Source organism: Chiloscyllium plagiosum, unplaced genomic scaffold (assembly GCF_037043375.1).
Source record: "Chiloscyllium plagiosum isolate Xiang-an unplaced genomic scaffold, Cpla_swu_hap1 HiC_scaffold_39, whole genome shotgun sequence".
Classification (NCBI taxonomy): Eukaryota; Metazoa; Chordata; class Chondrichthyes; order Orectolobiformes; family Hemiscylliidae; genus Chiloscyllium; species Chiloscyllium plagiosum.
This window is the reverse complement of record NW_028270177.1, coordinates 37,632,696-37,659,528: the sequence shown is the minus strand read 5'-3', so window position 1 is coordinate 37,659,528 and position 26,833 is coordinate 37,632,696. Positions and strand designations below refer to the sequence as shown.

Genomic DNA, 26,833 nt, shown 5'->3' with positions numbered 1-26,833 from the left:
CTTGACAAATTTCGAGGATGTAATGCACAGAATAGATAAGGGGGAATCAGTGAATGAGGTATGTTTATATTTTCAGAAGGCTAGGTTGTGCACAGTAAACAAATAAGAACATGTGATATACTGGCACTGACTGAGAATTGGTTAATGGACAGACGGCAGAGCACAGGAACTACTGAGGTACTGCAAAGATTGGTGCTTGGATCCAACTGTTCATCAGTGATTTGAACATGGGGACCAAATGTAAATTTCCATATTTGCTGATGACATTAATCTAGGTGGGAAGATGAGTTGTGAAGAGGATATAAAAAGGGTTTGAAGGAGATTGGATCAGAGTGATTGAGTGGGCAACAACACGGCAGATGGAATATAAATGCACTTTGATCAGGTTAAAAGCAAATGCGGAATATTTCTTAAATAGTGAGAGATTGGGAAGTGTAGATTGCTAATGGTCTGGGATGTCCTTGTTCATTAGTCACTGAAAGCTAACGTACAGGTGCAGCAAGCAGTTAGGAAGACTAATGAAATGTTGATCTTCACGGAAAGGGGACTTGTGTACAAGAGTAAAGAAGACTTGCCTGTATTTTTATGTAAAGCCTTGGGGAGACTACACTTGAAGTATTATGAAGGGTTTTGATCACCTTACCAAAGAGGGAGAGCAGCAAAGGTTCTGCAGACTGATTCCTGGGAAGGCCAAATTGTCCTATGAGTAAAGTCAACCTAGCATCTCTACATAGGTAATCTCATTGAAGGATACTAAATTTTTAAAGGGTCCCAAAGAGGAGATATAGGAAGGATGTTCCTCTGGCTTGGAGCTGGGATATAGAATCAGGGGACCCAACCTCAGGGTAAGTGGCAGACCTCTGGCATGGAAGTAAAAGATCCCATGGCATCAGTTGAAAATGAACAGGAAAGCTCCCCCTGGAAAATATTTGCACCTCAATCAACATGATAATAAAAGTACCAAGCATTTATTACATTTGTTTCTGGAATCTTGTTATACACAGATTGGCAGCCACGGTCCCTGTATTACAACAGTGACAACACTTAGAAAGTACTTCACTCTCTGCAAAGTGCTATGGAAATGTAAATGTTCTTTCCTTTTCAATTCAAAGGCATCCTTGGAGCTTCATCACAGTTAAAGGATCGCCTGAGTCTTCTTCTGAAGATCACGTTATTTATCAAGGTAATTGAGGAGATATATTCTATGTTCTTCTTACAATCAACTTTGAAATGAGATTTTATAAATTGACAAATTCTGTTCAATTGTTGTCAAAAATCTAACACTGTCTCAGTCAAATGTCAAGAAATCAAAACTATTATCGAACCTTTGTGAGACAAATTTGGAACAGTGGTGGTTCAGTGGTTAGCACTGCTGCCTCATAGCGCCAGGGACCCAGGTTCGATTCCACACTCTGGCGACTGTATGGTGTTTGCACATTCTCCTCGTGTCTGCCTGGGGTTCCTATGGATGCTCCAGTTTCCTCCCATGATTCAAAAGTGTGCAGCTTAGGAGGATTGACCATGCTAAATTGCCCACAGTGTCCAGGATGAGTAGTTTCGGTGAATTAGCCATGGGAAATGCTGGGTTATGAGGATAGGGGGTGAGTTGCTCTTCGGAGCATTGGGGTGGACTTGGGTCAAGTGGCCTGCGTTCACAATATAGGGATTCAATGAATATGTGCAATACTGTTTTGCAAATTATTAAAAAAATCTAGTAGATAAGGAAAAGATCTGTAATAACTGAGCATGCTCAACTGGAAAAGAACATTTATTAATGAACACCAAAATAGAGCAACGATTTGTGTTGTGCAAGGGCTCTGGGACAGACAGGTCTGCAGACCCATCCCTGGTCTGCTTTATCTACTTCTTATCGTTTTTTTCATTCATATCCAGAAAGTGCTCTTCCACACAACTGAACAGTTTTGTTCCCCCATCAGCAATTTCTTTTAATCTATTAACCTGTAAATCACCCATGTTTCCATAGAGTCATACATAAAGATATATAGCATGGGAGTAGACCCTTTGGTCTAACACGTTCATGCCAACCAGATATCCTAACCTAATCTGGTCCCATTTGCCAGCACTTGGCTCATTCCCTCCAAACCCTTCCTATTCATATACCTATCCATACGCCTCTTAAATGTTGTAATTGTACCAGCCTCCACCACTTCCTCTGGCAGCTCATTCCATACACACACTATCCTTTGTGTGAAAAAGTTGTCCCTTAGATCCAGTTGAAGAATTTACAAGCAGATTACAAGCACTGTCCCTCCTATCCCTCCCCATTAAGGGAGGGGTAGGGGGGGACAGTGAAGGGGCTACATCCAAATTGAGTTGTAAGGAGCTGGGTCTGTTTTTTTTTCTTGTCTTTAATTGAACCACTCAGTTGTTAAGGCACATTTCCGGAGCTGGTGGGACTGAACTCAGGCTTCCTGGCTCAGAGATAGGAACACTATCACTGTGCCACAAGAGCAACTTGGGTTTGCTTGTTTTTCTTCTAATCAACCTGTTCAGAGATGTTATTACAACCTCAGGAACAAATCGGGCTTGAATCTCAACCTCCTGGCTCAGAGGTCATCACTACACCAAGGGAGCCGTTCGGGGCTGCTTTAGATTTTTTTTAGATTCCCTACAGTATGGAAACAGGCCCTTCAGCCCAACAAGTCCACACCGACCCTCCGAAGAGTAACCCACCCAGACCCATTCCCCTATATTTACCCTGACTAATGCATCTAACTCTATGGACAATTTAGCATGGCCAACTCACCTAACCTGCACATCTTTGGATTGTGAGAGGGAATTGGAGCACCTGGAGGAAACCCACGCAGACACGGGGAGAATGTGCAAACTCCACACAGACAGTTGCCCGAGGTTGGAATCAAACCCAGGTTCCTGGTGCTGTGAGGCAGCAGTGCTAACCACTGAGCCCCCACAGATATTTTCTAATATCCGGAAATGTTATCATACACAATCAATCAACTTTCCCACCACCAAATCACCGTGACCTTTTTTTTTGTTTTCAGCTGTTAACCACCAACAGTGCAACCAATTAGAAATTTAGATGCAAAGTCCATTAGGGCGATGTGAATGATCAAAAGGGAGAGGGGGAGAGCGGGAAGCGATTAAATCAAAATGGAGTCGGAGCGGGAAAGAAAGTACTATATCCCTCGCGGTGCCCACCTCTCTCCAAAGGCATTGAGAGCATTGATAGACATTGCATGCTGGGTCTGCCTTAATCAACCTGTTCAGGGACATTCTCACACACCTCTGGAGCAGGTGGGAATTGAACCCAGGCCTCCTGGCTCAGGTGATGAGTTCCAGTGGGGCTGGCAATTGCCTGTTACCATGGGAGCTCATACTCAGCAAGCTCCACAAGGCAATGAATTAATAATTTTCCATGGACCTTGTAGGGGTTATTACAAGGTCTAATAAGAATTCCCAAGAACGACACCAGACTGAAAGGATATACGTAAAAGGCTAAATAGAGTGGGACTACATGCTCTGGAAAAGAGCAGGCTAATGTGCAACCAAATAAAGACCTTTAAAAGGATAAAACGTGTGGCTTGATGTTTCCATTTCTGAGGTCCGTAAAGTACGATAGCTATTATTAAATGCAACAATCAAATTCTGGAGGGCCGTTTGTCCAGACAGTGGGTTGAATGTTGAAGTCTCTACCTCAAGAGCAAGTTACAGTCAATAGCACATGTGCATTTAATGGCAAAATACATGAGGGAGAAAGGAATATGAGGTTATGCAAATAATAGCATGGAGAATGATAGAAGGAGGCTCATGAGGAGCATAAACACTAGTCTAAATCAATTAGACTAAATGGTCTAGACTCACCAGTTCTGAGATGCTCTGTATTACGATGCAAACATGTTGGCATTGAGGAGCACAAAAATGTTTTGCACGGACAATGCCAGTATCGAGACGATGTAATGGACCCTTCACTCTCAAATGCTGTAGATCAGATGCACACTATTCTCTCTTCACTAAAGTGAATGAGTTCTTCATGGTACATTATGGTTGGCCAAAGGCACCCCCTTCTGGTAAGACTCCGCAGTGGAAAGGTGCAGTCAGAAAATTTAGCTTTTAACCTACCGGTTCGATTTGGCACAAGTTTGACATAACCCTTGGGGAGTAACCTAAATGAAAAAGTAATGTTTGAGTGGAGAGTGAACCTCCACGGACATTGAAGGTATTTGGCTCCAGAATATCTAAGTGAAGAAATTTCATGGAGGAATTTATTTGTCACTAAAGTTTTACTTGGAAGAGCTAACATAATGGAAAATTTAGTTTTACATTTAAGAGCTAAACACACAATTTTGAGTGGAATGCGGTTAATTTTGTTGATAATTCCACAGGAGCCAGAGGATCTGCTGCTGCAAAAGTGTTTAAACTATTCCACTCCCCTCACGGCAATCACTTCACTGTTGGTTCAACAAGTGAGTGGGTACAGGGTAAGATAGTTTCAATTTTACATTGTTCTATATTTCTAAACCAAACTTCATATTTCAAAGTCACTGGTAATGACAGAACATGAACTATTTCATTTATTATAGTTTAGAAAATGTGAACAAGAGTGGGCCATTTGGCCCATCGAGCCTGCTCAGCCATTCACTATGATCATGGCTGATCTTTGATCTCAACACCACACTCCCATGCTAGAGCTAACAAATTGCCAAATAAGGTTGGGTTTCTGAGGTAAACTGAAAGCTGATGAAGGTCATCGTTGGAAAAAAAGCATCCTTTTTATCTGCATCCTCTTGATTATGGTAAGGTGCAATGGCACTACTTTATAGCTGCCCAGAGGTGTGGTAAAGACATTGTTCAGGGGTACATTAGAACTCAGCCTTGGCTCAGTGGATAGGAAGAAGGTTATAGGTTCAAGTCCACCTTGTGGTGCATTGAGCATGTAGCCTACATTGATATTTCACTGCAGTACTTTGGAAGTACTGCACAGTTGGAGGGCCACCTTTCATAACAAACATCAAATAGGTGTTGAAGTGTAGATGCAAAAGACCCAAGGTGCTTTTGGAACAAGAGCAGTGGCGTTCTCCTGGTTCCATGATATGCCTCCCATGCAGTGTGTTTCAACTCTTATATCTAGCAAAAGAGTCAACTCTTAATAATAGTAAAACAATAATTTTAATTATTTAACACAATTAATACTAACATAACAAAATACATCATAAACTAACAATTTACACTACAAATGCTATCTTGTGCTTTAACTTACCTCAGAATGATCATATACCACCACACTAGAACTCAGCCTCGCTCCATGTGGTGATGGTCGTTTGGTCTCCTCTCAATGGTCTCGGGGTGTCCTCTCTTCTCGGTGGTTATCCTCGAGTTACTGCTCCTGACGGTGGTGTTGCAGCGATTCTTATACTCCAAAGTCTTCACGCCCATTTGGGAGGATCTTGAGTGTCATCCAATAGGTCAATCAGGCTCAGACACCCTGATCAATCAAACCCAAACCAGGCATTAGCATGTTGATGGCAGGGTGCTCCTTAGGCCTCCATTTCTGGAGGTGCTGTGTGCATGTAGCCACCTCCAAGTAAGCGTGTGTGGCACCCCTGTGTCTGGTACACACCCCAATGTTTCCAATCACCCTTAGGATGATGTCCATTGCCTCCATTAAAGCCCAAATTTGGGTGTGTCTTGTACGTCTGTAGCTACCAGGTTAGTTGATGCCTGTCTGAATTCTGAACATGTTGATTAGCACAGTCACTGGTCAAGGCTGGATTCCATTTCCCAGCATGCTTTAATCATTGATCATCTTTTGTAACTCCACGATAAGTTCACCATTTTCCATTGTAAGTTCATCATTTTGAGTGGGCTGTCCAGCCACATCACTTCACCAATGACAATAGAGCAAATTATCCACTGTTTAACCCATTGCTGGCTTTAGGATCTTGCTATCCACAAATTGGCTGTTACATTTTTCTATAGTAAAGCACATGCTGAGGTAATCAAAGACACATTTTTGAAATGTGGTAACTTTATTAGATAAGGTCACTGTGTCCACCTCCAAATTCCAACAAATATCTGTGTGATAGAAACCAGATTGACAACAAACATAAACATTGTGAAGGTGAACCAAAGAGGCAGGAGCACACTGGAGGCAATGAAATAAATAGTCATTGGATTGTGGTCTTCAGGAGGTTATTCACTATGATTCCCAGGAGGTCATATTGAAAAACATGTTGAACAGTAGCAGCAACAATATGCATATGGCTGGATTTTCATCTTTGAGGCCAGAATTGGGAATCAGAGGAATTCTGGATATGACAATCTGCCTCTTGCCACCTCTATCCACTGTTATTTGAGCTGTTGGGTGGCAAGAATGACCTGGAGTCAGGCATGATGCCAGAGATAGACATAGATTAAAGCCAATCCAGCGATCTTAAATGCCCACATCTATTTGCTGAGCCAATGAAGATGTGTGAGCCGCTCAACCCTCATGCCCCCAACCCCTCACCCACTATACATCCCCACTCTCAATACCTTCCTCTAACTCCCCTATTCCTCACTCAAGCCCATATCCCTCCATACCACCCAAAGCATTGTGACTTATCACTATACCACAATGACATATCTCATACCACTCCCAAAGCTCATACTACACCAAACCCTTCACGTGAACAGGAGTAGGCTGCTTGGCCTCTCGTGCTTTCTCCACCAATGAGTAAGATCCTGGCTGATCTGATTACCCACTTTGCTGATAACCACCATCCTACCAACATCCCTGCCAACTCCCCACCCCTAACAATGCACACAACCCTCATACCCCATACCACTGTGACCTCACACTGCACCGCCTCCATACAACACCAATCTGCCCAATGTCACTCCAACCTATTAATTAAACAGAACTCACGGCCCTACAAGAACATTTGGAAGTCTTTGAAAACTTTATAAATCTTTCTGATCTGCAGATGAGACTGTTTTGCCCAGAGTTGGTATTTGTTGAAGTGAGAGGGTTTAAGTGAAGACATGTTGAATACCTCATTGTCAAATGTTAAGGCCTCCCAGCCTCTTTTCATGCTAATATTTGTTTGCTTGTTTCACCTGCTTAGATTTTGAAGAGTTAAAAGTTTGGAGGAACGGCTTTGTGGTACTGTTGACTGATCTCTGGATCTCTTCCCTGACTCTTTGTAAAATGCATCTCTTTAAATTAGTCATATATCACTTTTTTATCATCTGTCCCCTTCACAGTTTAGGATCTGATCTCATTTATAGGTCATAAGGCAGTCTCTTGCCTCTCTTCTGAAAATTGTTGTGGTCCACACTGGGACAAACAAACATGGGGAAGGCTAGGAAGGAGGTTCTGTTTGGGTATTATTAAGCACTTGGAACAAAACTAAGGAACCAGGTCCTCAAGGGATATAATCTCCAGATTACTGCCTGAGCCATGTGCAAATTGGCTTAGGGATAAGAAAATTAGGGAAGTAAACTTGTGGCTAAAGGAGTGGTGTGAGAAAGACTGGTTCCATTTCATGGAGCATTGGCATCAGTTTTTGGAACAGGAGGGATCTGTACCGATGGGACGGTCTCCACCTGAACCGACCTAGAACAAGTGTTCTAGTGAAAAGGATAAATAGGGTGGTCACCAGGACTTTAAATTTGTGAGTTGGGGGGAAGGGCAGAGGAAAATGACAGGAAGTAAGGTGATAAATAAAAAGGAAAGTAGCAGGTTAGCATGTGCACAGGAGGGTTTAACTACAAGGCAGACTATGAAAGAAGTAAAAAGGAAGGATAATTCAGGAGATTTTGTTATTGGAGATGTTTGAATTCATAAAGAGGGTACAAAAACATGCATAAGGGCACTTTACCCGAATGGTCAAAGCATTTGAAACAAGATAGATGAGTTAATGGCACAAACCGTCCCGAGTAAGTGTGATTTAGCAGCCATTATGGAGACATGGTTGTCGGATGGTCGTGACTGGGAATTAAATATCCAGGGGTATCAGACTATACAGAAGGACAGATAGAGAGATAGAGAGGTAAGGGAGGTGGTGTAGCTCTGATATTTAAGGATGACATCAAGACGGTGGTGAGAGATGATATAGTGGTCCTGTGGAGAATAAGGTTGAATCCATTTGGGTGGAAAAGGTCACAGAAAGCCACAAAAAGAGCTATAAGGAAAAGTAAGATAGATTATGAGAAAAAAACTAGCTCAGCATATAAAGACAGATAGCAAAAGTTTCTTTAAATATATAAAACAAAAAAGAGTGGCTAAAGTAAACATTGGTCCTTTAGAGGATGAGAAGAGGGATTTAGTCATGGGATATAATGAAATGGCTGAGACATTGAACTGGTATTTTGTGTTGGTCTTCACAGTGGAGGACACTAATAACATAGGAGAAAGTGAAGACTGCAGATTCTGGAGATCAGAGTCGAGAGTCTAGTGCTGGAAAAGCACAGCAGGTCAGGCAGCTCCCCCACCTTCAACTACCTATTGCATCCTCAGCTACCATCCCCCCAGCCCCACCCCCCTCCCATTTATCTCTCAGCCTCTTGGCTCACAAGGCTCATTGCTGATGAAGGGCTTATGCCCGAAACGTCGATTCTCCTGCTCCTCGGATGCTGCCTGACTTCCTGTGCTTTTCCAGCAACACACTCTTGACACGAATAACATGCCAGTAATTGACAAAGTAAGAAAAGTAGGTGAACAATCATTATCATGAAAGAGGTAGTGTTGGGCAAGCTAATGGATCTAAGAGCAGACAGGTCTTCTGGCCCTGATGGAATGCATCCCAGGGTACTAAAATAGATGATGGGAGAAATAGCAAATGCACTTGCGATAATTTTCCAAAATTCACTGGACTGTGGGCAGTTCCACCAGATTACAAAACAGCAAATGTGATGCCACTGTTTAAGAAGGGAGATATACAAAAGATGAGGAATTATAGACCAGTTAGGCTTAACTTTTGTAGTGGGGAAAACGCTTGAGTCTATTATTAAGGATGAAATAGCAAGACAGCTAGACAGAAATTGTTCTGTTGGGCAGATACTGCGTGGGTTCATGAAAGGCAGGTTATGCTTAATTAATATTCTGGAATTCTATGAACATATTACCAACATGGTAGACAATGGGTACCCAGTAAATGTGGAGTATCTAGATTTCCAAAAGACTTTCGGCAAGGTGCTACACAAAAGGCTGGTGCTTGAGATAATGATGTAAGGTGTTGTGGGCAATGCATTAGCCTGGATAGAGGATTGGTTAACCAACAGGAAACAAAGAGCGGAGAATAATGAGTGCTATTCTGGTTGGCAATCAGTGACTAGTGGTGTGCCTCAGGTATCAGTGTTGGGACCACAATTATTCATAATTTACATAGATCATTTGGAGTTGGGGGTGACAAAGTTTGCAGATGACACTAAGATGTGTGGTAGAGCAAAGTGTGCAGAGGACTGGGAAACTTTGCAAAGGGACATAAATAGTTTAAGTGAGTGGGCAAAGGTCTGGTGGATGGAGTACAATAAATATGAAGTCATCCATTTCGGTAGAAATAACAGTAAAAGGACTTTTACTTGAATGGTAAGAAATTGCAGCATGCAACTGTGCAGAGGGACCTGGGTGTCCTTGTGCATGAATCACAGAAGGTTGGTCTGTAGATGCAACAGGTAATTAAGAAGGCAAATAGAATTTTGTCCTTTTCTTGCTAAAGGGATTGAGTTTGAAAGCAGGGAGGTTATGTTGCAGCTGTATAGGGTGGTGCTGAGGTCACACCTGGAGTACTGTGTACAGTTTTACTCTCCTTACTTGATAAAGGATGTACTGGCAATAGAAGGGGTGCAGAGAAGGTTCACTAGGTTGATTTAGAATTACAGGGGTTGGCTTATGAGGAGACACTAAATAGATTGGGTTTATATTCAGTGGAATTTAGAAGAATGAGGGAGGATCTTGTAGAAACATTTAATATTATGAGGTAATAGATAAGATAGACATAGAGAGGATATTTCCACTGGGACTAGGACAAGAGGACATAGCCTCAAAAAAAGGGGAGCAGATTTAGGACTGAAATGAGAAGGAACTTTTTCACACTCAGGGTTATGAATCTATGGAATTCCCAGCCCAGTGAAGTAGTTGAAGCTTCCTCAATAAACACCTTTAGAGCTAAGATAGATAATTTTTTGAACAGTAAAGGAATTAAAGGTTATGGTGAGAGGATGGGTAAGTGGAGCTGAGGCCATGAAAAGATCAGCCACGATCTTATTAAATGGTGGAGCAGGCTCGATGGGCCAGATGGCCTACTCCTGCTCCTAGCCCTTATGTTCTTATATTCTTTCTATCCTGAAGTCACTTGGCATTTTTGTAAATAGCATACAGTTCCCAATTTATTTGACCTTTTTAACTGTTGAGTTTCAAAAAGTTGCATGAAAAACTTTATTGAGTTTTTTGAAGATGTAACAAAGAGGTTTGATGAGGGCAGAGTGGTAGGTGTGATCTATAAAGACTTCAGTAAGGCGTTCAACAAGGTTCCCCATGGGAGACTGGTTAACAAGGTTAGATCTCGCGGAATACAGGGAGAACTAGCTATTTGGATACAGAACTGGCTCAACGGTAGAAGACAGAGGGTGGGAGTAGAGGGTTGTTTTTCAGACTGGAGGCCTGTGACCAGTGGAGTGCCACAAGGATCAGTGTTGGTTCCTCTACTTTTCATCATTTATATAAATGATTTGGATGTGAGCATAGGAAGTACAGTAAGTAAGTTTGCAGGTGACACCAAAATTGGAGGTGTAGTGGACAGTGAAGAAGGTCGGATTATAACAGGATCTTGATCTGATGGGCCAATGGGCTGAGAAGTGGCAGATGGAGTTTAATTCAGATAAATGCGAGGTGCTGCGTTTTGGGAAAGCAAATCTTAGCAGGACTTATACACTTAATGGTAAGGTCCTAGGGAGCGTTGCTGGCCAAAGAGACCTTGGAGTGCAGGTTCATAGCTCCTTGAAAGTGGAGTCACAGGCAGATAGGATAGTGAAGGAGGCGTTTGGTATGCTTTCCTTTATTGGTCAGAGTATTGAGTACAGGAGTTGGGAGGTCATGTTGCAGCTGTACAGGACATGGGTTAGGCCACTGTTGGAATATTGCGTGCAATTCTGGTCTCCTTCCTATCGGAAAGATGTTGTCAAACATGAAAGGGTTCAGAAAAGACTTGCAAGGATCTTGCCAGGGTTGGAAGATTTGACCTACAGGGAGAGGCTGAACAGGCTAGGGATGTTTTCCCTGGAGCGTCAAAGACTGGGGGGTAACCCTATAGAGGTTTACAAAATTATGAGGGGCATGGATAGGATAAATAGACAAAGTCTTTTCCCTAGGGTGGGGGAGTCCAGAACTAGAGGGCATAGGTTTAGGGTGAGAGGGGAAAGATATAAAAGAGACCTAAGGGGCACCTTTTTCACACAGAGAGTGGTACGTGTATGGAATGAGCTGCCAGAGGAAGTGGTGGAGCTGGTACATTTGCAACATTTAAAAGGCATCTGGATGGGTATATGAATCGCAAGAGTTGGAGAGTTATGGGCCGGGTGGTGGCAGGCGGGACTAGAGTGGGTTGGGATATTTGGTCGGCATAGACGGGTTGGACCGAAGAGTCTGTTTCCGTGCTGTACATCTCTATGACTACATGACTCCAAATCCTCTACAACCCAAGAATTAATCAAATTGTCCATTTTACAATTCTCTCGATCCATAAATGTATTTGTTTCTAATATTATATTAGTCTGTTCACTGATCTATTTACACCATGCTTGATTGATTAATTCAGGTTTAGCCTCTGAAAGGCCTGAGAAGCTAGAGCTCTGAGAATGTGTGGAAATATGGGTGGAATAGTTGAGCTACTTCAAAGCACTGCAATAAATCAATTGTAGATTTAGGATTTTCTGCTAGCCTTGAGGTAAAATATGCAACAAACCAGCAAATATGCAAGAAAGAACATGTTTATTAGTTGAGTGTCAGGTAGGTGAATATATTCTAATGGTGCTAACAGCTGGTCAGGATATAACTTGTAAGAACAGCTCCACATCAACCTAAAGATTCCAGCTGGACATATAGGAGTGTAAAACTAGAAATACTCCTTCATTCATTGGTTTGTGGAAACCTGACACTTTTCCCAAAAATGCTGCGGATGCCGGATCTATTCAGTTTGCAAACCACGATTGAAAAATCTTTGGGAAAGTCTATCATGGGGTGTGGAACAAATGGGGTTGAGGCACAGATCAGTCACGATCCAACTAGCTCGAGAAGGAGGAAGTGAGGACTGCAGATGCTGGAAGTCAGAGTTGGAGTGCGGTGCTGGAAAAGCACAGCAGGTCAGGAAGCATTCGACTTATTCCCGAAACATCGATTCTCCTGTTCCTCAGATGCTGCTGGACCTGTTGTGCTTTTCCAGAACTAGCTTGAGAAGCTGAATAGCCTCCTTTCTCTCGCTGTCTCGTGGTAGCTGGATGTACTGGGGCAGCACGGTGGCTCAGTTGATAACACTGCTGCCTCACAGCACCAGGGATTGGGTTCAATTCCAGCCTCGGGTGACTCTCTATGTGAAGTTTGCACATTCTCCCCGTGTCTGCGTGGGTTTGCTCCGGGTGCTCCGGTTTTTTCCACAGTCCAAAGATGTGCAGGTTAGGGTGGATTGGCCGTGTTAAATTGCCCGTAGTGTCCAGGGGTGTTTAGATGGATTAGCCATGGGAGGTGTCAAGCTGCAGGGATAGCATGGGATGGTCTTCAGAGGGTCAGTGCAGAATTGTTGGGCTGACTGACCTGTTCCTACACTGTAGGGATTCTATTATACTGTTCAAGAAAGTAAACCACTCGTGCTCTTATTTAGCAATAGAGCTTCTGCCTTTCCCTTCGCATTAAAAAAAATCAGAGATTAAAAAGAATCTGCTGACTGCAAACACAATTATTCAGTTTAAAACGCCACGGATGCATGTTCAACTCACTGTCATTCATCTTAATGTTCCCTGACAATGCAAAATATATTGCAAAACCTCAGGCATAATTTTCTCTCAAAATTCTGTTCTTGCTGCTTCAAAGCTACAGGGTTTTAACGACTTCAAGCTTAAATGTTTCTTGTTTTGGGTTGTTTTCCATTGAATTGGCATTCAGTCCTTGGCCTGATTAGTAAAGTTTGCAGCTAGTGTGAAGAGGATTGCAGCAATTAACTGCTAACAAATTATTTGCTCAACTTCAAAATGGCAGGGCTGATTGTGGTTATGTAACTAGTGTAAGAGAATTGTTTAGATTAGATTAAATTCCCTACAGTATGGAAACAGGCCCTTCGGCCCAACAAATCCACACCAACCCTCCGAAGAGTAACCCACCCAAACCCATTCCCCTACATTTATTCCTGACTAATGCACCTAACCCACACATCCCTGAACACAATGGGCAATTTAGCATGACCAACTCACCTGACCTGCATGTCTTTGGATTGTGGGAGGAAATCGGAGCACCGGTGGCCCTATTTGTTTCATGATTGTCGCACTGAATGACGTTTCAAAATGTTGTCTTTTTAGATTCAAGTTTTACTGAAACAACAACTCAAAGCTGGTTGGATCAGAATTGAAGCAATAATGAGGCCAAGATTCTATATTAATTGCAATAACACAAATGGCCAGTGCACATTGAGAACATTGAGATTCATGTAATGTGCAGGCAATCATTTCGCACTCAACATGGTCCTTGTCAAATTTCACCCATTAAAGTGTCCATCATTCCACGGTATTCAACATTCTGATGTTCCTTGTCTGTAGATGTGGAGTGGACCAAATGGTTTAACCGGGATGATGAGCGAGGATCGGGAGACTGGGAGAAACTGTCTGACTTGAGAGTTGCATTTCCTGGGAAAATCTGTGAGAGTCCAATCGATATTCAGGTAAACAGCAATACAGGTTATTTCTCAGGACAGTGCCCAGTAAAGGTCAATCGATATACGAGTTAACCCTCAGAACTGTACCTTGTAAAGCTCAATTGATGTACTGGTTAACCGTCAGAACTGTACCTTAAAAGATCCATTGATAGACAGCTTTACCAGATGTACCCCATAAAGATCAGTAAATATATATGTTAACCTCAGGGCGATCAATATACAGGCAAATCAAGGTCGATACCGTAAAACATCAATTAATATGAAGTTAAACCAAGGACTATGCCAGAAAATATCGATTAATATACAGGTAAACCAAAGGCTTTGGCTGAAAATCAAGTGAGGCAAAGATTACTTTAGATTAGATTAGATGGGCGGCACGGTGGCACAGTGGTTAGCACTGCTGCCTCGCAGCGCCAGAGACCCGGGTTCAATTCCCGTCTCAGGCGACTGACTGTGTGGAGTTTGCACATTCTCCCCGTGTCTGCGTGGGTTTCCTCCAGGTGCTCCGGTTTCCTCCCACAGTCCAAAGATGTGCAGGTCAGGTGAATTGGCCATGCTAAATTGCCCGTAGTGTTAGGTAAAGGGGTAAATGTAGGGGTAGGGGTAGGGGTGGGTTACGCTTTGGCGGGTCGGTGTGGACTTGTTCGGCCGAAGGGCCTGTTTCCACACTGTAAAGTAATCTAATCTAATCTAATTATGCCCTAAAGGGTCAATTGATATACAGGTTAACCAAGGACTGTACCACATAAAGGTCAATCAATGTACAGATTACCCCTCAGGACTTAATGGACATTCAAGTTAACCGTCAGAACTGTACCCCATATAAGTCAATCAATATGCAGGCAAACTAAGGTCTATGCCTGAAAACATCAATAACATGCAGATAAACAACGCCTGTACCCTACGAGTCTAAATTCTTTGAATGGAGGCTGAACAGTTTTATCACTCATGGCATGTTCATTTTGTTCGACAAGGTTCCCTAAGGGAGACTGATTAGCAAGGTTAAATCTCATGGAATACAGGGAGAACTAGCCATTTGGATACAGAACTGGCTCAAAGGTAGAAGACCGAGGGTGGTGGTGGAGAGTTGTTTTTCCGACTGGAGGCCAGTGACCAGTGGAGTGCCACAAGGATCGGTGCTGGGCCCTCTACTTTTTGTTATTTACATAAATGATTTGGATGTGAGCATAAGAGGTACAGTTAGTAAGTTTGCAGATGACACCAAAATTGGAGGTGTAGTGGACAGCGAAGAGGGTTGCCTCAGATTATAACAGGATCTGGACCAGATGGGCCAATAGGTTGAGAAATGGCAGATGGAGTTTAATTCAGGTAAATGTGGTGTGCTGCATTTTGGGAAAGCAAATCTTAGCAGGATTTATACACTTAATGGTAAGGTCCTAGGGAGTGTTGCTGACCAAAGAGACCTTGGAGTGCAGGTTCATAGCTCCTTGAAAGTGGAGTCGCAGGTAGATAGAATAGCAAAGGCGGCGTTTGGTATGCTTTCCTTTAGTGGTCAGAGTATTGAGTACAGGAGTTGGGAGGTCATGTTGCGGCTGTACAGGACATTGGTTAGGCCACTGTTGGGATATTGCATGCAATTCTGGTCTCCTTCCTATCGGAAAGATGTTGTGAAACTTGAAAGGATTCAGAAAAGATTTACAAGGATGTTGCCAGGGTTGGAGGATCTGAGCTACAGGGAGAGGCTGAACAGGCTGGGGCAGTTTCCTGGAGCATCAGAGGCTGAGGGGTGACCTTATAGAAGTTTACAAAAATTATGAGGGGCATGGCTAGGACAAATAGACAAAGTCTTTTCCCTGGGGTTGGAAAGTCCAGATCTAGAGGGCATAGGTTTAGGGTGAGAGGGGAAAGATATAAAAGAGACCTAAAGGGCAACTTTTTCACGCAGAGGATGATACGTGTATGGAATGAGCTGCCAGAGGATGTGGTGGAGGCTGGTACAATTGCAACATTTAAGAGGCATTTGGATGGGTATATGAATAGGAAGGGTTTGGAGGGATATGGGCCGGGTGGTGGCAAGTGGGACTAGATTGGGTTGGGATATCTGGTCAGCATGGACGGGTTAGACCGAAGGGTCTGCTTCCATGCTGTACATCTCTATGACACATCTGTAGAGGGAAACAGCAAAGTGCCATTAACAATTAAAAAGTTCATCCCCCAATAAGTGAGCTACTGTGTTCTCTAAGCAGCATTTTCAATTGAAGCTTTTACTGGTAAACCAATTTTGTTTAGTTAAACAACCTTGCCCAATCATTCCTGAATGAGGTATACTTACATAGACATTAATGACCTTAATAAAAACAGTTTTGGACCGTGTGCAAAAGTAACAGCCGCAGTGAACTGCACCAATTAAGAGTTCTGGCCATGAAATCTTCAGTGAATTCTGGATGAGACTGAAAATGCCAACATTGCTGAGAAAGTCATTATTCTCCATAGTAGGTTTACATTAAGCTGAGTCTTACTGTGACAATATAGCCACTTATTCCACTGCTGTCTGGGATTATAGCATTTGTTTTAAGAAAAAGGACTTGAATTTAACTGTCGGTGGGTTTTGGTGGAAGAGTTAGGATTTTTTAGCAGTATTCCAGTATCCAGATGGAAATAGGAACCAACTGGGGGCCCTGAACATAGAGCAAGTGCCCTCTGTGGTGAGTTCCCAATGCTTCAGGCCCAACTGAACATTTTTAAGGCATGAGTAAGCTACATTCTTGACTAAGAAGGGAGTCAAAGGCTATCGGGGTTGGTGGGAAAGCAGAGTTGAAGTCATGATTAAACCAGTGGTGAACTTACTGAAGGGCACAATAGGCTCAAGGGCCTGATTGGGTTACTGCTCCATGTTCATAGTATGTGCCACTGGAAGGCCACTGCTGTCAGACTGACAGGCTCTGCGTGTGGTGGGGGTTTGCTCTCAGCAATTCCCCTGCTCCCTCCCACAACTCTGACCCTTGATGGAACATCCATCCAAACCCTGGAAAATGGGAAGTAACCCCTCATGGGTACGCGTATCACAGTCCTGCTGGTAACTGCCACGCCCAGGGCTGGGTTAATACCAGTGGTGGCAAGACAAGGCTTGTCAGTGGGAATCGTGGGGTGGGGCAGAAGCCTTTCAGTCATTGACTTGATCAGGGCAGGGGGAAGGCAGCAGATTCCTCAAACAACACCGTCCTCCTTGATCAATCGTCCAGCGTACCAACAAACCTCACCAGCTCTGCTGAGCATGTTAAATTCTTCTTGCTGCTTCAGAAAGCAGGCAAGGAATCTTTTTTTAACATCAGGCCTTTATTTAAATCTTGGATCTGAGCAGGAAATAGGGAAGAAATGGAAAGAAAGTCCTGTGAGCCGGAGCTGAGACCGGGCAGTGTCAGAATTGGCTGCTGAGGCTGTGGTTTGTTTTGATCCTCTGAGACACAATTAAGTCACAAATTAATTTAAACACTTGTCTGGCTTTGATTTCTGTCCCACTGGGTGTGGGGTTTGCTGGCAGATACCTGTACCATTTCCTGCTCACATCAGTGAGTTAAAGTTGCACTCAGTTCCCAATTCCATCATCTGGGCTTGATATTCTTTATTCGTGTGGACACTGCCTGCTGGTGCCCTTCCTGGCTGTTCAGTGGTGCAGTTTCAGATGGCGACTGGGCAGCTCCAGGCCAGCTAATTAATGTGGGAGATTTAAACCATTATTGCTGAATATATAAAGTTTGAGTGCTCACCTCCAACCTCACAATATACAGTTTTCTGAAGCCAAACATGAGTCTCCCTTGTCCCTCTCTACCCTGACATCTTGCTGTCTCCTTCTCCCACCCTATGTTGATTTGTAAGATCAAATTTTTGAAACGGGATGGGTTTGCTAATGATGTGGGTTTCTATTTGACAATGAAGGTATAGCGTTGGCAGGAATCCTGGTTAGCACTGCTGCCTCACAGCACCGGGACCCAGCTTCGATTCCAACCTCGGGCGACTGTCTGTGTGGAGTTTGCACACTCTCCCTGTGTCTGCGTGGGTTTTCTCCGGGTGCTCCGGTTTCCTCCCATAGTCCAGAAAATGTGCAGGTCGGGTGAATTGGCCATGCTAAATTGCCCATGTATTAGGTGCATTAGTCAGAGGGAAATGGGTCTGGGTGGGTTACTCTTCGGAGGGTCGGTGTGGACTTGTTGGGCCGAAGGGCCTGCTTCCACACTGTAGGGAATCTAATCTAATCTGAAAAAACAACTCTGATCACCACTGTTCTGGGGTTTCTGCCAAAGCTCCAACAAGTGAATGGGAGTTTTCCTGCGGACATTTGATGAAAATGTGTTTATTAAAGTGCTGTTTATGTTTTAGGTTGTTACTGTTAATGGAATCCCAGCCAGTCGGACAGGACAAGTGTTTCATATGCATGATCAAGATTATGGGTTTGTGTGTCGGAATAAGGATCAAGCTAATGGAAGCTGCCAGAACTATAAAGTGCGCTTTCTTTGTGGTAAACCAGGTCTGTGCTATTCTGTGTATCTCTCATAGCCAGTAACTACGCTGTAAATAAATATGTACAAGTCATGACTTAGTAATTATTGTGAGCAGTGTTCTCACATGATAATTTGACATAACCATATGAAACTCACCTCTGGGTTACAATTAGCGGAGCCTGTATATATTACCTAATAAAACAGTTATGACATTGAAAAGACATCTGAATGGGTACATGGATAGGAAGCATTTAGAGGGATATGGGCCAAATGCTGGCAAAGGGGACTAGATCAGTTTAGGATAGCTAGTCGGCTTGGACAAGTTGGAACGAAGGGTCTGTATCCTGGGGGTGTATACCTCTATGACTCTATTAAGTCTTAACTTGCTCACCACTGTTGCCACATTGTTTATAGCACTGTCAACATTTGTTTGTCACACTGTAATGGCTGGCTACTGGTCATTAGGTGGTGTTGTGGCAAAAGTTACCCAAGACTGCCTGCCATATTGTTTCTTCCCCATCCACTTTTCCTTGTCACCTGCTTTTCCTGGGATGCCTTTCACCTCACTATCTTCTCACCTAGATTCTGGGGCTCAGTCAGTCATGCACCCATTCCTTGTGCGCACTGTGTCCATCCTGGCGAAGTAAACGTGCCTTGTATTTGGGCCTACACACCCGAACTATTTGTTAACCACCACTGAGTTGGCGTGGTGGCTCAGTGATTAGCACTGCTGCCACAGCACCAAGGACCCGGGTTCGATTCCAGCCTTGGGTGACTGTCTGTGTGGAGTTTGCACATTCTCCCCATGTTTGCGTGGGTTTCCTCTGGGTGCTCTGGTTTCCTCCCTCAAACCAAAGATCTGCAGGTTAAGTGGATTAACCGTGCTAAATTGCCCATAGCATTCAGGGACGTGTAGGTTACATGCATTAGTCAGGGTTAAATGTACAGTAATGGGGACTAGACTTGGGTGGGTTACTCTTTGGAGGGTCGGTGTGGACCTGTTGGGCCAAAGGGCCTGTTTCCACACTGTAGGGATTCAATGAGTCAGTGTTGGACCATCTTTAAAATCCCAGACTTAGCCTAGTTAATGGGTAGGGTTTAAAGGGGAGTTAGTATTAGATTAGATTACTTACAGTGTGGAAACAGGCCCTTCGGCCCAACAAGTCCACACCGACCCACCGAAGCACAACCACCCAGACCCATTACCCTGCATTTACCCCTTCACCTAACACTATGGGCAATTTAGCATGGCCAGTTCACCTAACCTGCACATCTTTGGATTGTGGGAGGAAACCAGAGCACCCGGAGGAAACCCACGCAGACACGGGGAGAATGCGCAAACTCCACACAGAGAGTTGCCTGAGGCGGGAATTGAACCTGGGTCTCTGGCGCTGTGAGGCAGCAGTGCTAACCACTGTGCCACCATGCCGCCCATGTATTGTAGTTATAGAGTTGAAACAGAGCTGAAAATGTGTTGCTGGAAAAGCGCAGCAGGTCAGGCAGCATCCAGGGAACAGGAGAATCGACGTTTCGGGCATAAGCCCTTCTTCAGGAATGAGGAAAGTTTGTCCAGCAGGCTAAGATAAAAGGTAGGGAGGAGGGACTTGGGGGAGGGGCGTCGGAAATGTGATAGGTGGAAAGAGGTCAAGGTGACGGTGATAGGTCAGACTAGGTTGGGGGCGGAGAGGTCAGGAAGAAGATTGCAGGTTAGGAAGGCGGTGCTGAGTTCGATGGATTTGACTAAGACAAGGTGGGGGGGAGGGGAAATGAGGAAACTGGTGAAATCCAAGTTCATCCCTTGTGGTTGGAGGGTTCCTAGGCGGAAGATGAAGCGCTCTTCCTCCAACCGTCATGTTGCTATGGTCTGGCGATGGAGGAGTCCAAAGACCTGTATATCCTTGGTAGAGTGGGAGGGGGAGTTGAAGTGTTGAGCCACAGGGTGGTTGGGTTGGTTGGTCCGGGTGTCCCAGAGGTGTTCTCTGAAACGCTCCGCAAGTAGGCGGCCTGTCTCCCCAATATAGAGGAGGCCACATCGGATGCAGAGGATGTAATAGATGATGTGTGTGGAGGTGCAGGTGAATCTGTGGCGGATATGGAAGCTTCCTTTGGGGCCTTGGAGGGAGGTGAGGGGGGAGGTGTGGGCGCAAGTCTTGCACCTCCTGCGGTTGCAGGGGAAAGTGCCGGGAGTGGAGGTTGGGTTGGTGGGGGGTGTGGATCTGACGAGGGAGTCACGGAGGGAGTGGTCTTTACGGAATGCTCTTAGGGGAGGGGAGGGGAGGGAAATATATCCTTGGTGGTGGGGTCCGTTTGGAGGTGGCGGAAATGACGGTGGATGATGCGCTGTACATGGCGATTGGTGGGGTGGTAGGTGAGGACCAGTGGGGTTCTGTCCTGGTGGTGGTTGGAGGGGCGGGGCTCAAGGGCGGAGGAGCGGGAAGTGGAAGAGATGCGGTGGAGGGCATCGTCGACTACGTCTGGCGGGAAATTGCAGTCCTTGAAGAAGGAGGCCATCTGGGTTGTACGTTTTTGGAACTAGTCCTCCTGGGAGCAGATGCGGCGGAGACGAAGGAATTGGGAGAATGGGATGGCGTTTTTACAGGGGGCAGGGTGGGAGGAGGTGTAGTCCAGGTAGCTGTGGGAGTCGGTCGGTTTGTAGTAGATGTCTGTGTTGATTCGGTCGCCTGAGATAGAAATAGAAAGGTTGAGGAAGGGGAGGGAGAAATCTGAGACTGTCCAGGTGAATTTGAGGTCGGGGTGGAAGGTGTTGGTGAAGTGGATGAACTGTTCAACCTCCTCATGGGAGCACGAGGCGGCGCCGATACAGTCATCGATGTAGCGGAGGAAAAGGTGGTGGGTGGGGCCAGTGTAGTTGCGGAAGATGGACTGTTCCACATATCCTACGAAGAGTCAGGCATAGCTGGGGGCCATGCGGGTGCCCATGGCTACTCCTTTCGTTTGGAGGAAGTGGGAGGATTGGAAAGAGAAGTTGTTCAGGGTGAGGACCAGTTCAGTCAGTCGAAGGAGGGTGTCAGTGGAAGGGTACTGGTTGGTACGGCGGGAAAGGAAGAAGCGGAGGGCTTTGAGTCCTTCGTGATGGGGGATGGAGGTGTACAGGGACTGGATGTCCATGGTGAAGATAAGGCGTTGGGGACCGGGGAAGCGAAAATCATGGAGGAAGTGGAGGGCATGGGTGGTGTCCCGAACGTAGGTGGGGAGTTCTTGGACTAAGGGGGACAGGACCATGTCAAGGTATGCGGAGATGAGTTCGGTGGGGCAGGAGCAGGCTGAGACAATGGGTCGGCCGGGGCAGTCAGGTTTGTGGATTTTGAGCAGGAGGTAGAAGCGGGCGGTGCGGGGTTGTGGGACTATGAGATTGGAGGCGGTGGATGGGAGATCCCCCGAGGTGATGAGGTTATGGATGGTCTGGGAGATGATGGTTTGGTAGTGGGGGGTGGGGTCATGGTTAAGGGGGCAGTAGGAGGAGGTATCTGCGAGCTGGCGTTTGGCCTCAGCGGTGTAAAGGTTGGTGCGCCAAACTACCACCGCACCTCCCTTGTCTGCTGGTTTGATATTAAGGTTGGGGTTGCAACGGAAGGAGTGGAGGGCTAAAGTTAAAACACCCTACCATGAATTTTAGTCCTATTGCCCCTCAATCTCAAGGCATTTCTCTTTGCTTTGGTCTATTGATCGCCAAGTTGTTATTTTGTGTGTGCAGTGCTATAGGAAATCCAATAAGGCTGTAGGATGCTTCTTTCTGTTAACACCTATGAAAACACTTTCCTCATGTATCCCAGGCCATGTCACACCTACTTAATCTAGTCTTTACTCCATCAAACGTGTAGACTGCAATGGCTATGTTATCACACTTGTGTCTTGTAACCAGTCCCCATTCCAATATTGTCCCTCTCACCAGAACAGAAGCCATAGTATTCACTACCAATACCTGAGTCAGCTCCATTGATTGTCCAACCATACAGACCAAACTCATTTCCTGTTCACTGGCTTTATTTTGAAGTATTGTGTCTTCACCAATGGGACTTCCCTATTCCATTCATATGGAGGTTTTCATTCCATTAGTCTAGCCAAAGTCCAACCAGGGTGAAGGGTTTCTATGCAGTCAGTATGTACTAAACACAGCAAGTAAATGAGGGCTAATAGAGGCAGAAGAATTGTCAATAGAGAGGGTAGTGAGAGATAGTACTATGCAATAACCGAAGGCTTCAGGTCCTCTGTTACATATTAATGAGGTATTTTCAGTAGATCTTTTGAATGTGATTCAAAGAAAATGTTCAATCTGAGGTGTAATTATTGTTTTCCAAGTTCTTCAATGGCACCAAATTCTTTTCACTCAACAATACTTGAATAGATAATAGAAAGTGGTTTCCTGATGGTTACTATAATGTATCATTGTGCAATTTCAGTGAAGTCAGGAATCTCCCTGTGAAGCTCCCAGATTCGCCATGGAGATCAGTCACTTTATTTTGAACAGATTGACAACTCCCGCTGCAAATATTTCCTGCCACTAGTCTCTATGGTTCTCCAGATCCCTGCATTACCATGGAGAAAACCCAATGCCAGTAGACAGCCCCCAAGAAATTATTCATTTCAATCCTTCACACAGATTTAGCTTATCCTTTGAGGATTTATAGTCATAGAATTGTACAGCACTGAAAGAGACTCTTCGGTCCAATTTGTTCATGTCAACCAGATATCGTAATCTAGTCCATTGCCAGCATTTGACCCATATCCCTCTAAACCCTTCCTATTCCTATACTCATCCAGATGCGTTTTAAATGTTGTAATTGTGCCACTTCCTCTGGCAACTCATTCCATACACACACTACCCTTTGCATGAAAAAGTTGCCCCTTTGGTCCCTTTTAAATCTTTCTCCTCCCACCTTAAACCAATGCCCTCTAGTTTTGGACTTCTCTACCCTGGGATTTGAATATTTTTTAATTGCTTTTCAAAAAATATTTTCTTACATATAGTGTGTATACACATATATATGATACATGTTTGTAACTGTTTATTCCTCCTCTACTAGATTGTAGTTGAAGCTATTATATTGTGCTACCTATCAGTATTGTATACAATTTCTGCCATCTGACTGATGGAGGAATATGTTTTCTTTGGACGCAATTTGAAGAAGTATATGAAGCTAATTCCTGGGATAAATGGCTTGTCTTTTGAGGAAATGTTGAGCAGTTTGGCCTGTGCATGCTGCAGTTTAGAAGAATTGGAGGTGATTTTTGTTGGACTAGTTATGGTCCAGAGGGATGTGAGAGAATGTTTTCGTTTTTGGGGAAACCTAGAATTAGCAGGCACATGAGGGCTCCCACTTCAAATGGAGATGAGAAGCATTTTCTTCTCTCAGTTGATCTTTGAAATTCTCTGTCACAGAGAGCAGCATATGCTTGATCACTGAATGTCTTCAAGTCTAAATTAAACAGGTTTTAGATCTATAACTGGGTCAATGGCTATGAGGCTACACAGAAAAGTAGAATTGAGGCCACTGATCAAATCTGCTGTGACCTTATAAGATGGTGGACGTAAGAGCTGAATGGTTCCTATTTTGTATGTTCTTTTGTTCTGCCTGTTAGCTAGAGACACAGTTCATTTCATCTCTGTGAAAATATTAGCACAATACATCCCCAGTCTGAAATTTGCATAATGATACACTACAGTAGCCTTCAGGGAAACCACTTTCTATTATCTACTCAAGTATTGTTGAGTGATAAAACATTTGGCATCATTGAAGAACTTGGAAAACAATAATTACACCTCAGATTGAACATTTTCTTTGAATCACATTCAAAAGATCTACTGAAAATACCTCATTAATATGTAACAGAGGACCTGAAGCCTTTGGCTATTGCATAATAACATCTCACACTATCCTCTCTATTGACAATTCTTCTGCCTCTATTAGCCTTGCTGTACTCAGTCTGTTTAGCACAAACTGACTGCATAAAAATCTTTTGCCCTGGTTTGACTTTGGCTAGACTAATGGGATGAAAACTTCTATAAGAATGGGATTGGGAAAGTTTCGTTCGTGAAGATATAATATCTGAAAAAAAAAGCATTTTGCCTTTTTATGACCATTGGGCAGAATAGTTCTTTGCACATATGTTACTACTAGTAGCAATTAGCAGTCATGACCTCATGGTCTTCATGTCCGACTTTATCCCAACTATGATGCACATTCTGTGGAGACGTTCAGTCATTTTGTCATTTATAGTGAGTGAGTGGTACACTGTTAAGTGTTAATCAAGCTTTAGCATGAGTTCATTGTGATGAGAAGATTGTTCTTGTTTACTGTTCCAGTTACTGAAATGGTATTACATAAAATCTCCTATTTAAAAGATTACCACATCTGTCATTTTCATTGCGCTTTGTACAAGGAAAATGCAATCCAAAACTTTCAAGAATGCAGAAGAATTTGTTTTAGATGTTTTTCTTTATTTTAATCCCAGTAACAGCTGTTCCATATAAGACTGCTTATGGTCCATTTCTGGTTATAGAGGTTGAAGAATTGGCAGGTGATGCAGTTTAATGCTTACAAACTTAAACATCGAATTCTCTTCTTTCAGTGCGACCCAAGGTGACCGTTACCATAGATACGCATGTTAACAGCACAATTCTGCAGCTAGTGGATGACGCCAGAACTTGGAAGCCTGGTGATGTCATTTTTGTTGCCAGCACAGATTATTCTATGCATCAGGCAGAGGAATTCCAACTCCTGCACTGTCCAGAATGCAAACCTAACCAGGTCAAAATCCAAGGTATGATATTGTTCATTGATGTAATTGACTTTCTTCAAGGAAGTCCCATCTTGTGAAAAGCTGGAGTGCAGACAGTTATGAAATGGATGTCATTCAGATTGCTACACTGAGTGACTGGACTGTCCATACACCAAAGCCGTATTGATGAAATAGATTTATTTCACTATAAGCTGGGAGCAAGTATCAAATAGTAATACAGGAAAGAGTTGGCAAATAAGAGGTGAAATTGTTGGTGCCAATGCAATTGGACTTCAGGAAAAGCTTTCTAGAAAAACAACGAAAACTGTTTCAGAACTAATGGAGACAGAATGCTTTGCATATGGGTAGTCACCGGTCAGTCAAAGTTGATTGTTTTAAACAGACTGGATAGAGTCTAACCATTATGATGCTCCCTTGTTTATCTCAGATTTGCATTCACATTTTCCCACATATTTTGGAATCACTGCTTTTCTATTCTGTATTATTTGTTCCTCACTGGCATTCATTTCTTCACCTGCTGAGGATTTCAAGTATATGACCTAAGATTTTACTGACATCCCATGAGAGAATAAAATTTGAACCTGATTCATCTGTCCTACAAGAACCTGTCTGTATTGCATCAGTGTTGGTCACTGAGGGACCTGAAGGGCAACTTTTCCACACAGAGGGTCGATCGTATACGGAATGAGCTGTCAGAGGAAGTGGTAGATGCAGGTTTGGTTACAACATTTAAAAGACATTAGGAAAGGCACATGAACAGGAATGGTTTAGAGGGATATGAGCCAAATGCAAGCAAATGGGACTGGTTTAATTTTGGAAACTTGATTGGCATGGATGAGTTGGACTGAAGGGTCTGTTTCCATGCTGTATGACTGTGTGGCTCCATGATCCTATGACCATGAACCTAATGAAGCCTTTACAACAACCCAAATCCTGGATTGGGATCCAAAATTTCCAATTCACAACCAATGTCTTTCCCATAAAAGGCACTTTTTTGTCAGATCCCAACTGTCAGAAAGATACATAGCAATTAATAAACGCTATTCTGATCAACTCTCCATTTTACATTTTACTTCTAACAGGTTTATCATGTCTATTAGAAATGTTGCCAGTCTAAATAGTCCAACACCTATTTTCACCTCTTCTCATTACACCTTGCCATCAAACATCCAATTGTGCAGGTAAGCATTGCTATCCACATCATCCAGGACTGTCAAAGTAAAGAGTTGTTTTACTGTTTTTCTTCAAACAAATTCCAAGTCATTTAATCTGGTGTTTTGGATCCCAGTCCAGGATTTGGGTTTTTGTAAAGATTGCAGTAGATTCATGGTCATAGGATCATACTGTGAAGGTGCTGCTGTTGGACTGGGGTGTAGAAAGTTAAAAATTACACAACACCAGGTTATAGTCCAACAGGTTTATTTGAAAGTACTAGCTTTCAGAGCGCTGTTCCTTCATCAGGTAAGTAGTGGAGCAGGATCATAAAGCACAGAGTTTATAGCAAAAGATCAAAATGTCATGCAATTAAAACGATATCTTGAACAAACCTAGATTGCTGTTATGTCTTTCATCGTTTAGAATGGATTGCAGATTTCGAAAGCTAGAGCAAATTGCATGACACTGATCTTTTGCTATAAACTCCGTGTCTTATGATCCTGCCCAATAGTTACCTGATGAAGGAGCAGTGCTCTGAAAGCTAGTACTTTCAAATAAACCTGTCGGACTATAATC

General features: G+C 43.7%; 1 protein-coding gene across 3 annotated transcripts in view; it reads left to right on the top strand.

The window, feature by feature from the left end:
- The window catches only part of cemip (cell migration inducing hyaluronidase 1), a 239,455-nt gene that overhangs the window by 133,095 nt on the left and 79,527 nt on the right, over positions 1-26,833 (top strand). For all 3 annotated transcript variants that reach the window (XM_087981291.1, XM_087981292.1, XM_087981290.1), the window contains exons 7-11: positions 1,113-1,183; positions 4,365-4,460; positions 13,765-13,886; positions 18,219-18,366; positions 24,932-25,123. In XM_087981291.1, coding sequence (XP_087837417.1) covers positions 1,113-1,183; positions 4,365-4,460; positions 13,765-13,886; positions 18,219-18,366; positions 24,932-25,123 — 629 coding nt within the window. The remainder of the gene's footprint in view (positions 1-1,112; positions 1,184-4,364; positions 4,461-13,764; positions 13,887-18,218; positions 18,367-24,931; positions 25,124-26,833) is intronic.